The sequence below is a fragment of the Podarcis erhardii genome, assembly GCF_964252035.2.
Source record: "Podarcis erhardii genome assembly, chromosome: 14".
Taxonomy (NCBI): domain Eukaryota; kingdom Metazoa; phylum Chordata; class Lepidosauria; order Squamata; family Lacertidae; genus Podarcis; species Podarcis erhardii.
In genome coordinates this window covers 22,773,536-22,786,729 of record NC_138503.1, presented here as the reverse complement: position 1 = coordinate 22,786,729, position 13,194 = coordinate 22,773,536, and the positions used below count along the sequence as shown (strand labels likewise).

The 13,194-nt window shown below is 46.4% G+C and overlaps 1 protein-coding gene across 4 annotated transcripts in view; it reads right to left on the bottom strand.

Moving 5' to 3' along the window:
• Positions 1–253: 253 nt before the first annotated feature.
• The window catches only part of LOC309328800 (protein FAM169B-like), a 53,945-nt gene continuing 41,004 nt past the window's right edge, over positions 254–13,194 (bottom strand). For 2 of the 4 annotated variants that reach the window (XM_081839183.1, XM_081839185.1), the window contains one exon: positions 4,482–11,434. In XM_081839183.1, the coding sequence (XP_081695309.1) occupies positions 11,222–11,434 (213 nt within the window). In that variant the 3' untranslated portion in view covers positions 4,482–11,221. Of the gene's footprint in view, positions 522–1,570; positions 2,276–4,481; positions 11,435–13,194 lie in introns of those variants that run through there. The other 2 variants (XR_014150860.1, XM_081839184.1) reach the window with 2 other exon arrangements.

The following is a 13,194-nucleotide window of genomic DNA, read 5'->3' as shown; positions in this document are numbered from 1 at the left end:
TTAAGAGCAGTAGTCTCATAATCTGGGGAACCAGGTTCACGTCTCCGCTCCTCCCCATGCAGCTGCTGGGTGACCTTGGGCCAGTCACACTTCTTTGAAGTCTCTCAGCCCCACTCACCTCACAGAGTGTTTGTTGTGGGGGAGGAAGGGAAAGGAGAATGTTAGCCGCTTTGAGACTCCTTAAAGGGAGTGAAAGGCGGGATATCAAATCCAAACTCCTCCTCTTCTTCTTCTTCTTCTTCTTCTTCTGTGTTGTAACACTGAGCTGTGGCCCCTTCTCCAATCTGCCAGTCAAGTCGCATCTAGAGTGTCCCAAAGCAGTCAGCATGAATGTAAGACTTCCACTGGCTGCAGCATGCAATGAGATTTCCACATGGACAGTGCGGTGCAAACCTCACAGGCTCAGAAGGTGCATCCAAGTCTCATGCATGAGATAATGATGCTCTTATTAAGGTAGGCATTTATTTCCTCAGCCTTAAAACTCAGCGGCCATTTATAGCATTATTTGTCCCATCTGCACACTTGGGAGAAGGAGAAGAAGAAAACCAACTCGTTAGTTAATGGTATGATTTATTTATTATTTATTCAATGATATATGTAGAGCCTATAGCTTTAACAGCTCTAATGACAACTCTTCCAAAAACAGAAACAACATGAAAAGGATGCACATGAATAATTAAAATTTCGCCTCGTTCCCTGAAAAGAGAGCTAAAAGTCATGGGCTCCTCTCTCTTTTGCTTTCGTTCCCCTACCAAGAAGAAAGGATAAACTGCCACCAGCTAAATGCTAGCCTAGTGAGAGCAGGCATATAAATCACCAACATCATCACCAGAGATGCAGCAACTTTTGCATAAATTTCAGAGAGCATTGCAGCAGAAAGGCGGGGATGGGGAATGAACCACTCATAGTTTTGCAAAAGGGAGGCAAACTCCGAAGCAACCATGAATGGATTAGGATCCCAGGCTATTGGATTTCTCAGATCACATGCAACCAGCAGAAGCTGGTGCAACTGGGACTGGTAGGGTGGAAGGGAGGGAGACCAACAGTAGGTGGAGCCAGAGCCAATGACAGGCAGAGAGCCATGCACCGTATTTTTCGCTCCATAAGACACACTTTTTCCCTCCTAAAAAGTAAGGGGAAATGTGTGTGTGTCTTATGGAGCGAATGCAGGGGGGAGGCAGGCAGGAAAAGCCCCCAAGAGCCGCACACAAGCTCCGCGCGGCTTTTGCAGGCTTTTCCCCAGCAGGGAGAAGGGACTGACGCGGCCAGTCAGTCCCTTCTCCCTCGTCATAGAAAAGCCTGCAGGAGCTGCGCGCTCCTTAAAGGGTGCACTGCTCCTGTGGGCTTTTGCGGGAGGTGGGGGTATTGCCATAGCCGCGTGCAGCCCCTCCGGCCGGAAGAGGCTGCGCGCAGTTATGGCTTCTTTAGCGCATGGCTATGGGAGAAGCCAAGACAGTGAGCGGGATGGATCCCGCTCGCCGTATTGGCTTCTTTGCTCTTTAGGGCTGGGGGGGGGGGGACCCGGGCTTCCCTCGGCAGCCCCAGAAGCTCTGGGATAAGCGGACAGATTTTTTTTCTTGATTTCCCCCTCTAAAAACTAGGTGGCGCCTTATGGAGCGAAAAATACGGTAATTCTAGTTGCGTCTCCATTCTCCTCCCTACTGAGTTGCACAAGGGGCAACACTGAGAATAAGGAGGAAGAAGCAGACAGGCAGTGCTGCCACCCTGGTTGCAAGAGGGTAGCTGGCTGAGGTTGGTGGGGCACTGCCCCATTTGCCCCAAAAGACCAACTTCCACTGCAAATTCAAATGTCCAGGTGACACAAAGCCATCAAGGAACCGTGTGCACTTTGAAGGACTGGATTTAGAGAACAATTCAAAGCTATCTTTGACGATTTGGAAAAGAAGTAAAAACAAGGAATACTGTAATCAGTGTAACTGAAATCCAATAATATGTATTCCATGTGTTGTTTTTGTTTTTATCTTATGTTCATGGTGTTAACAGTTGAAAACCAATAAAATACATATTTAGTGGGGGGAATGAGGAATACCTGATTTAAGTTTTAGCTTGCTTGCTTGAGGGTAAAGTGGGAGTTGCACTGATCCAAATCTTCGCTGGATTCCTGGAGTATCCAAAGTCCTCAATAAGAATATGTCTCCCATCCTTTACTTTTTAAATTTGGATTTCTTTCCTCCAGGTTTCCTTCTATTTTGACTGCTGTGTTGTATTTTGAAGGTGTTAAGCCAACAGCCCAGGGCTACAAATGACAAATCTCCTTTAAAAATTAAAAGAAATCTTGGGTCATGCATGCGTTCATCATGCCTTGCTTCACAATGCTCAAGAGGAGAGAGGGAGAGAGAAGTAAATTCCAAAAGCAGACAGTGAAAGATGTTGTTCTTAAGGTGTTTTAGCAAATCCTGCCCATTTTTCTACAGGTTAGTGTTATTGATCACTGACACCGAAGGGTCTGACACATAATCAATAGGCCTTGTGACCCACACCATTTGTGCCATGGTCTGTAGGAGCTCTAGAAACAAGGATGGGGGGGAAAGGGGGGGAATAGAGCTCCTCTTATAGCTTTCCATTTCCTCCGGGAAACTACTTCTACTCAAAAAATAGTTTTAAAGGCAGGTTTATGATGACATTAGCCAGAGGCAGGGGACCCTTTTCAGCCCAAGACCATGTGCCAGAAGTGGGCAGGGCCAGAAGCCAAAGTAGGTGGAGCAAAGAATGTAAATTTGCACAGTAAGCTTGTTTCTACACACTGACATGCCCAAAGCAAGTCCAGAGAGGGGTATGGGTTGGGCAGAGTCCCAAGGGCCAGATTCAGGTCCCAGGTCTGAGGTTCCCCCATCCCTGTCCTACATCTGCTGAAGTGAGCTTGAATCCACAAAAGCTTATGCCAGCATAAATTCGTTAGGCCTTAAGATGCCACACGAAACTCTTGGATTGTGTTTGCTGCAAGGCTACATTAACACCATGCATTTCAAGAACTATGATACCATTTTAAACAGTCACGGCTTCCCCCAAAGGATTCTGGGAGCTGTAGTTTGTTAAGGGTGCTGGGAGCTGTTTGGAGACGCCTCATGGAGCGACAATTTCCAGAGTGGTTTAACAATCAATCCAACTTCACAAGGACCTCTGGGAAGTGTAGTTATGTGAGGGGGGGAATGGGTCAGGCACCTTAACAAACCACAGCTCCCGGAATTTGTGAGGGGAAAATGGTAACAACTCTCTGTCCACTTAACAAACTACAGCTCCAGGTTTGCATGGGCCCTGTGCAAGGTGACCCCTGTCCCCCCCCCAAAAAATGAGTTTACCAGGAGATGGGGGAGCAGATGGGAATGGCTGGCAGTATTGAGTGTTGTGAAAAGAAGCATTGTGGGAAGCAGCTCTGGCCAGCCAACATCTCCATCACCCCGGGGTACCTCTCAGAGGCATTCTGGAAAAATGAAGATGGGGATTATTGTTGCAGTTGCTTTTCCCAAGCTGTTTCTTCACAGTACCTGGCTGAGAACTGCCATTCTTATTCTTATTTAGGGGCACAAGCAACTGTAGTCGGCCACAATGTACCCATGGCCATCACATCAGGGAGCAAAAGATCTTGGGCGACTGAAAACTGGCAAGATCTCTGTGACCTCACTTCCGGAAACATTCTGCAATGCAGCTGTGGTAGTTCCCAGCACCCAAACAGCACCCATCTCCAGCACCTTGAATACAGAACTCTGCATCTTCTGGGTTGTGATGCTCCCGTCTGAACACCAGGTGCATTGTGGCAGTTGTGAAAAAGCAGCTTTGGGTGGAGACCACAATTTCTATTTATTACACCAAAGAAATTTTGAGCATGCAGCGTGTGAGTGAAAAAACACTCTGGGAAGCGAAGGGGAAAAGTTCATGGCCTCTGTTTAAGGTGAATTTTTGAGGGGGGGCCAAATGGTGGATAGAATGTCCAAGGGAAGAGCAACACTGCCACCTTGTGTTCACACTAAGAATGGCTTCCTTCTTGTCCAACACGTTTAGGGGCATCCGAGATCAATGTTTCAGGACAAGGAATCTTTTTGAGATAATGAATGTGTGATCTTGGCTGATCCAAGGTCACATTAAATTAATGCAGTCTTCAAAGCTTTTTGCGGTGATACAATTAATGATTTGCCGCCATACCATTCAAAGAACTAATGACCAAAAAACCTTAAGGGCTTTGACCTACTTAGTTATGGTTTTCAAAAATAACCTCAAAGCAAAACTATCCTTTTTCCTCCCTGACCCAACCCCCTTGCTTTTTTGCCACCCCGGCTCAAGGTTCTTAGATAGGTTTGTCCACCTCTGGCTTCTTCTGTTTTAATCAATATTGGGATGTACATACTGAGTGTATTGCTCATTTGCTGATAAGCAGGCCCTGGTAAGACAGGGCAAGCCCAACCTATACTTCAGTATAGAGAAAATAACATCATTAATTAGGATGAGTCCCACTACATTGAACCACAGACATACTTGCATTCATTTTATTTATTTATTTCAGATTCACAAAAGGTTATGGGAGTGTAAACCTTACTAATCCACTACCCCAATTCCCCCATATCCGAGGCGTTTATCCTTCCCTTCGCCTACAAGGTATTTAAAGGTCGCCTGGATCTTTGCTAACAATCAGGAAGGCTTAAAAGACTAATAAAGTCCAAGACTTGCTTCTGTCTACCATTATCTAATTCTTTCAGCGCAAGTGACCCATCCATTGATCCTAAATTACATTCCTTAATTGGGGAGAGTGGGGCCGGGGGGAGGGAGAGGAGGAGAAAGTTGATGCTACACATTGGTTACAACAGCTTTTCAAAGCCCGCTGACTACAGACAATCACTCCTGTTTTTTAAAAAGTTGAGATCAGATATTTGGTGGCTCTAGCTTGGAGGCCTGCTGTCTACCTACGATCAAGGCCACACAGACTTGGGGAAACTGAGCGGTTGAGGAACCACCCAAACCACTCAAATATAAACAGGTGTGCTGTGAGAAAAATGCACTACAAGACAAATCACCAAGAGCTGTGGCAACTATGTGCCTTGATGCAACAATGCTTTGAGGGCGGGAGGGTGAACGCTGCAAATTGTAAGGATATGCCTTGGCAAGAGGGAAGTGGGAAGAGGAAAGGGATCATGCTCATGGCGCATGAGATGCTTTGGATGCTACATCAGAAGCAAGAAATCCAAAACATGAGTTGATTGTGCTCTGCTGGCTCCCCAGAGATCTGGGAAGGGGGGTTCAGATATGGCACACTCATGCATGCACTCACTTATCTTGGGAGAGACAAAATATGTGCAACTGTGAAGCTTCCTACAGTGCATCTTGGATGTTGCATGTATGCCGGAACGGTGCCTCTACCGAGGCAGGAAATTTAAACCTGAGTCCTTTGCACCGTGCCGGCTCCCAGAATCTTGGGGTGGTAGTGGTGCAGAAATACAGTAAGCACCTTCAGAAGAGGTTGAAAATGCAACTGTGAATTTTCTCAGGGTGCCATCTTGGATGTTCTGTGCACGCGTGAACAGTGGTGCTACTGAGGTGGCAGGCCCATTGCTACCACCCCTTCCCTCCACGGCCAGTGCCTAACTTCACCTCTCTTCAGAGGCAGGCCTGCCATTGCACGTTTGCAACTCTGTACCGGAGCAAAACCACAGCTCCACTGGTAGAGCGCGTGCCTCACCAGCTTGAGTTCCCAGGCTCAATCCCTGGCATTTCAGGTAGGACTTGGCCAAACTCTGGAGAGTGGCAGTTCATCACTGCAGACAATACCAAGCTAGATGGAACAGTAGTCTGACTCAGTGTAAGGCTGAGCATCTGAATCATCTCTATGACCCCAGAGGGAAAATAATAACAGTGCAATTTTATACTGGCTATGTATCAGGCAGAACACATTGCTTCTTTGCTTTTGCTTTTTTGTTTTGCTGAGAGCTTGCAAACTTCACAGCCTAACCTTCTCACCCTTCCACATAAGGCCTCTTGGCCAATCTTCAAAATGTTGCATTTGACTGTCCAGGAAAATCTTGCCTTCCTGAGCAGGTGCTGCTAATGCCTTTGATGTTTGAACCATGAAGGGCAGGCCACGCTAAATACCATCTTAAAGACCCCTCTGATGTCTACAGGGAGAGGGATTCCTTCCTGACCTTTTCTCTTGGAGCCGCCTGGGCGTATTTTGTTCTGCATTTCCCAATAGCCCCTCCTCACCATTTCGTGGGCACCCAGGAGGTCGCAGTAACAGAGGTATCTTGTGCCAAAGGGCTCTGGAGCCCTCTGAGCAAAGCATTCAAATAAAGATATTTGTGCTCGTGACATAGGTCAGGCCAGGACAATACGCAGCTCTCAGTTCCACTGATTTCCCCCCGCCACCAGTGACCTCAGCAAAGCTAGAAGAAAAGAGGCATTTCAAGCAGCCTTGCAGCAGATGGGCTAGGAAGGCAGTAAGAGAAAATAAAGAGCTTGGATAGAAGGAGGAGACTGAAGCAGCCCCAGAATTTGGAGACACTCTGAGATTCCAGAGAATCCCCTCTCTCCTCATATTGTGAAAATCTGGGCAGGGGGGTGGACAGTTGCTTCAGATTCAATCTCGGTTAAGCAATTCAACCGAAAAGTTTCAAAAGCAAAAGGATACAGCATGAAGAATTTCTAAACGGTAAATTAGCCAGTCTAAATAATCCTGTTAGGCGGCTTTATATTTCGGGGGATATGCAGTTCCCCCATCTCTTTGGAGAGGTAGCTTAAAGCTTGGGAGGGGATTATTGTCTCCATACAGGGAGGTTTATGGGCATGTCATGCATCTGTATTTTCCAAAGGCAGTGTGGAACTAATGCTGTTAACAGCAGGTCAGTCTGCCCAAACAGAGGGCAGGAATACCGGCCAGCTTCTGGTTTCTCGCAGGTCAGAAACCTTTAACACTGGCTGCTCCGACAAGACGGAGCCATTGATCTACCAAATGCACAGGTGTATGTTTTACTGCAGTCGAGCATGGGGTAATTATATAAATATATATAACACAGAGCTACACATATCAAGGAAACATTTTCCCCACAGCTATTTTGCTATGCTGCTATCTTAATGTCACAATCAAGGAAAGAACATCTTGTGCCACGATTACTGACGATAAAAACTCATTTCACGGGGGGTAAGGCTATCATTGGTTACCAACCACAATGGCTGCGTTCTACCACCACTGTCAGCCGCAGTACGCCTCTGATTACGAATTTCTGTGAGTTGCAAGTGGGGAAGTGTGCTGTTGCACTCATGCCCTGCTTGAAGGCTTCATACAAACATCTGGTTGGCCACTGTGGATGAGATGGGGCTGTGGGATCTTCTCAATCCATGTTTACATATTCAGTAACCACACAGCTTGGAGAGCTGGCATTTAAGCAAAGCTAGTGTCAGCAGGCAAGAAGTTGTTTGGCTTAAATGCCCTGGCACAGCCCACTGCTGATGGACCCTCCTGTGAAATACTGCCTTTTCTTGTGGGATAATTCTTCAGGCATCAGTCTTCTCTGCACTTAATCAAGAGGAACTCCTGATTTCTTTTTAACGAAGCCAGGAATCCCAGCTCATGCCAATAACCTGCCCCCATTTCTTAATTGCCTAGGGGGTCGGAAACATGGCACTCACAGGCATCAGTGTGCTTGCCAGTACTTCCTATGAAATCTATGGAAGGTCTCGGTCAATATCCCTCCAAATGGCCACTATGCACAAGAGACAGTTTGCTCAGACTGCTCAGTTCCTGTTTGCATGGGCTCAACCTCTCCAGTGTTGGGTGCTCCTCCTTGAACGTTTCATTGGATGCCAGGATTGGATGCCCACCTTTCCAGGGCTTCTGAACAGAGGAGTGGTGCAAAGGGCTTGTCTGTGTGAGCAAGGGAGGCGGTGGTGGCTTATGTAGGCACCAAAGCAACAATATCATACGTGTGAACCATATATCTAAGGGGAGGGCATTCCAAAGCCTGTGTGCAACTGAAGAGAACACCCTATCTAGCATTCTTGCATAACATACCATTCCTGCTGGAATGATAAGAAGGGCTTCCCCGACCACTCCTAACACTCAGATGGGTCAAGAGGTGCTCCTTGAAGTAAATGGGCCCCATTTAAATAAAAGTTAGTTCCTGAATTGGGCTCAGTGGAGTACAAGAAACCAGTGCAGGTCCTGTAGAATTGGGAGTGATCCTGGTAACGTGACATTCCAGATCCAGATCACCACATTCCGCACAAGCTGTAGATGTCTTTAAGGGCAGCCCCACATACAGCACATTGCAACAATCCAAATGGGGGGTTACTAGATTATGAGTCATTGTGGCTATTTTGGTCCAAGAACAACCATAACTGGTGAACTAGGTGGAAGTAGAAACAAGCATTCCATACTACTGAAGCAGGAGATTCTAGCAACGTACCTGGATCCAACAGTACCCCCAGCTATGAATGTGCTCATTTAGTGGGAGTGGCCCACACCCAGGGTTAGCCTAACCAATTCCCAGACATGAGCCCCTTTCAGCCCTCTTCCCTAGATTCAGTCTATTGGCGCATATCCAACAATTTCTTCTTTCTTCCCATTGTTGAAAATGATCCTCACACAAAAACATACCTGGAACACACCTTATGTTTCCATGTTAGGAATATCCCAGTAATGTGTGATCAGAAACATCAGGAAAGGCAATTTGTCCTTGTTTAGCAAGAGATTCCCATTCTGAGAGTTTTTAGGAAAGTGTCGGTGTGGAGGGGGGAGGCATCTCATGTTATCCCCCACCCCGCCCAAAAATCCAAATTGACCTGTGTTGTTGGTTGCACTATATTAGATTGGTGCTCCCCACCACAGCTCCTGGACCCTAAAATGACAGCTCAAACAAGAGCTGAAGATGCCCGCAATTGAGGGGAGCACTATTTCCAAACCAGGAAATGCAGAACTCTGTGACATCTCCATTGCTAATATATATATGTCCCCACTTGCAGCTCCTGGCCCAGAAAGCAGGTTCCAAAGCAGCGGTGGGGGAAGCTATGGCTTGGTTGCCAAATATCTCCTGCCCCCGCGCATCTCTAGCTGACCTTTGGGGCTAATACTCCTCAGTGGTCCTACATCATGTCCTCCTCAAGTGCTTTCACATGGCTGGAATGTGTTCTTGAACTGTGATAATGCATCTTTCTTGTCTGGATGGTGGTGGTGGGGAGAGAATGCATGTGTTTATATAAATCAGTTTTTTGCACGGCTAGAATGCAGTCAACTATATACAGAAAGAGTGACATCTATTAATACTCCACAAGCAGACTTGATATAAATAATCAAAGGGGTATTTCGAAGCTGGCTGGCTGCTGTTGAGAGACCTCAGAAATCGGTGTCAATAGCTCTCATGGCAACCTCCTTGATTTCCGTATAATATCATTTGTGCACATTTTGTATGCAGAACGTATCTGTGATTTCACCTTAAGTTCCCAAAGTACAAACACTTTGGCAGCTGGAGCCTTAAACTGAATCTGATTAGCAAATATCAGAGACAAGCTTTCTTTGCCTTCTTGCTTGCATCCCTGCTAAAAAGTTAAGAAAATTACAACAGTGCATGCTTGAACCTTTGGCTCAGAGCTCTCCAGGGCAGTGCTGTACTCATGATTAAGCTGTGTAGTGGCACCATCTTGTGGTGACAGCAAGACATAACATTAGCACATAACACAGTTTTATCTTTTCTTTTAGCCTGCCTCAGATAAATTATGAGTCGTGCTCTGTATTATTGTTTCTTATTGTGTTTCTGTATATATGGGTGTTTCACACAGACAACTGGGATGTACAGTGGCTTCCTGCTGTGTATGCAACAATCACAGTTGTAAGCAGCAAGATGGATAGCTAGCTAGCTAGATAGATAGATAGACAGATGATAGACAGATATAATGCACAGTCATACAGTGTGTTTGGCAATGAGGCACTTACATGAGGCTGGCAGCAAACCACATAAAGGCTCCAGGGCAGAGGTTGTGGCAATGGAAAAAAAGACAGCAGCAGCTGACATCAAACTCAAAGGACAACTGCGTATTTTGGGTGTATGGGATTCAAAAGCACGTCAAAGTGCAAGTAGATAAATAGGTACCGCTCCAGCGGGAAGGTAAACGGCGTTTCTGTGTGCTGCTCTGGTTCGCCAGAAGCGGCTTAGTCATGCTAGCCACATGACCCAGAAGCTGTCTGCGGACAAACGCCGGATCCCTCAGTCTATAGAGCGAAATGAGCGCGCAACCTCAGAGTCGTCCGGAACTGGACCTAACGGTCAGGAGTACCTTTACCTTTTTAGTACCTCTGGTGGGGGATATGTCATGTTGCTTTTGGGGTAGTTCGGCTCCTAGAAACTGTCAGCATGCAACAGTGGTCACATCCTGGGAAACAGCTTCAATTAGCCAGCTAAAACAAGTGAAAGTAGCTGGTGGGTCTCAAATCCTCGGTGAGTTAGGGACTTCCCCTGTATGTGAAGACAGGCTCCAGCGGATTGAGCGGATTGAGTGGGTCCACGCATGTGCTGTAGAAGAAACTGAGGGGGCTCATCAACCTGGGAAGACAGTCCATCTAGAAAACTCTAATCCAAAACCTCTACTGCCTTGTGGCTATACTCATTCATGAGAAAGGCTTCAGGAGTAAACCTTGAGGGAATATCTGTACCCACTGCTTTGTGAGACATCTTCAGCTAAGGAGTAAACCCTACACAAATCGGGAGTCCCTAGGACAGTTGGATGGTGTCATGTATGCCTCCTTCTGGCAACTCCTGCAGCCCAGCTGGTGCCAAATGTATTGCTCTGCTTTCCTTTAGATCACATCAGTGAGAACAAGAGAGAGGTCTTGTCGTCTGGGCAGCCCAGGACCTCCATGCACGCCGCTTAGGCTTGTGCCCTGGAGAGGTCACTTTGGTGCAGCTAGCACAGCAAAAACGTGGGAGGCAGCAGTTACGAGTTGCTGGTCTCTGCAGCCACAACACTGGGGGTGGATGCTGAAGATGTGCAGGTAGAGTCATCGGCGCCAAGGGACTTCCCCTCGGGTACAACAACCCTGCACAGTACGCTACTTTTACAATCCTCACACTGCAGATGCATAACTTAGAGAAGGGTAGGGCCGCCTAAACAAGTCCATGGCTATGGGAAGATATGAACCAGGGGCCTTCTGACTCACTGTTTAGTCTTCTACTCTGCCTCATTCATTCACACCTTCTCCTTGTATTGCTTATTCTATGTGCATACTTTAGGATGTTGCTCTGAACTGCTTAGAGATTCTGTCTTCAGAAGGTTCTCCTTGGCTTGCTCTTTTCTTTGAGTCTTTCCGCTGCTGTTTATGAGCTTGATGTTCTTCAGCATATTCTTCACTGTAAGGCTCGGGGTTGAATACCTCTTCTGGGTCATCTTTAAATTCCTCTGCCTCATATGGCAAAGCCTTGTTAGGACTGTGAGAAACTTTCTAAAATAAGACAGACATAAATCCCTACATTACAGATGAAATGTACTCCTCCACATGAAAAATTTCCTTCCATTTGTGGTCAGTTTACACACACTTTGAACAACAGCTAACTGATATATAACAGAGGCCAAGCTTTTGCCGCTATGTGTCTGAACTCTGAAGCCTGAATATACATACTCAAACGGATATCAACCATCTCAAGCATTAGGATCAGCAGCAGAGACCTTATTGCTGATGCCACCCTCTGGCTGCTGTATGGCTGGCACTGACCCATCGCAGGGCCTTCTCAGTGGTGGCTTCCAGCCTGTAGAATGCCCCCATGCCCTCCTGGATGAGGTGCATCTGTCTGCCTCATCACTGATTTTCAGGACAAATTTAAAATTTCTATACCCATACTCTATACCCAAGTTTTTGATGGCTGAAAGATATTGAGCATGGCAATCATGATCAATAATTGTGAGGGCATATGAATGCTTTTAAATATTTTTAAATGCTCTAAAAAAATTAATTTAGATAGAGACAAACTTGAGAAAGATGGGCAAAAAAAGAGAAAGATGCTAACCATTTGTAATGGTTCTAGGGGTTGCTCGTGCGTAAGCAGGTGCCTATCTCCCCGGCTGGGTGCAAACACCTGGCTGGGCTGCCAAAGTGAACCTCTTCTGTCCGGACAGCCACTCACCCGTGGCTGACTCAATCGCTGGCAGAATCCGTGAGTGGGCGTTTCTTAAACTTCTTCCAGCAAAGAAGTTTGATGCCTAGTCTCCGCCTACCCTCTCTGCGCGAAAGCCTTCTGTGCAGGGAGGGCGTGGGCAACGGAGGACCCCTACTCTCCCCGCTGGTCCCGGGCAAGGAGTCGTGGAACCGCCTCGCCACTTCCCACACCTGCCCCCCTTCTCCACTGGTGCTACACTGATTCTCTTCCCCAGAAGATGGGCTGCTCCTCCCGATCCCTGGACGCTCTCTGGAATCCCTCTGGCTTTTGCGCTCCCCCTCCAGTACTGATGGCAGTTCCCTGACACCATTGAATAAAAGTAATACATAAATCAATAACATAAAATACAAAGCAGAGAAAAAACCTGTACAGCCCCATATCATAATCATTTCCAAATAAGATCATATTTTAAAGGGATCTGCTGCCTCACTGTCACTGATGACAAATAAGAGGGAGGTGGACTTCAATGTTTTTAACTATCTTTAAGCCTTTAATTTGTTTTAATTTGATTTTAAATCATACTGTTTCAACATTGTGGTGTTGCTGCTCTGGGCTCCTTTGGGAAGAAGGGTGGAATATGAATTTAATAAATAAAAAATAGTCTGAAATAGCTCAGTTTTCCTGGCCACAGGCCACAAGGTTTTTGAGTCAAAATACAGAGACCCCAAGACTCAGATAACAAGGCTATCAACCTGTAGCAAGGCTTCCTTAGTCTGATACATGTGGACTGGCTACCATGATATAGCCTTTAGGTGTTATCACACACAGACACAGGCACAATAATAATAATAATGTGGGGGCTAGTGGGAAAGAAACAACACACTTTGTACTAATCACTCATATATGCTCTTAGTGAGTGAAATGGTAAAAGAGATGCAAACATGTTTGTAAAAACACAGAAGGTTTGGAAAAAAGGAACACACAGACACACTCAAAACAACTCATCACGCCATCCCCTTCTTGACTGGTTGACTTTAACACTAATACAGTTAACTCTTAAGTTACAAATTGAATGATCCCTGCTGTTGCACTTCCAACTCAGAGAACC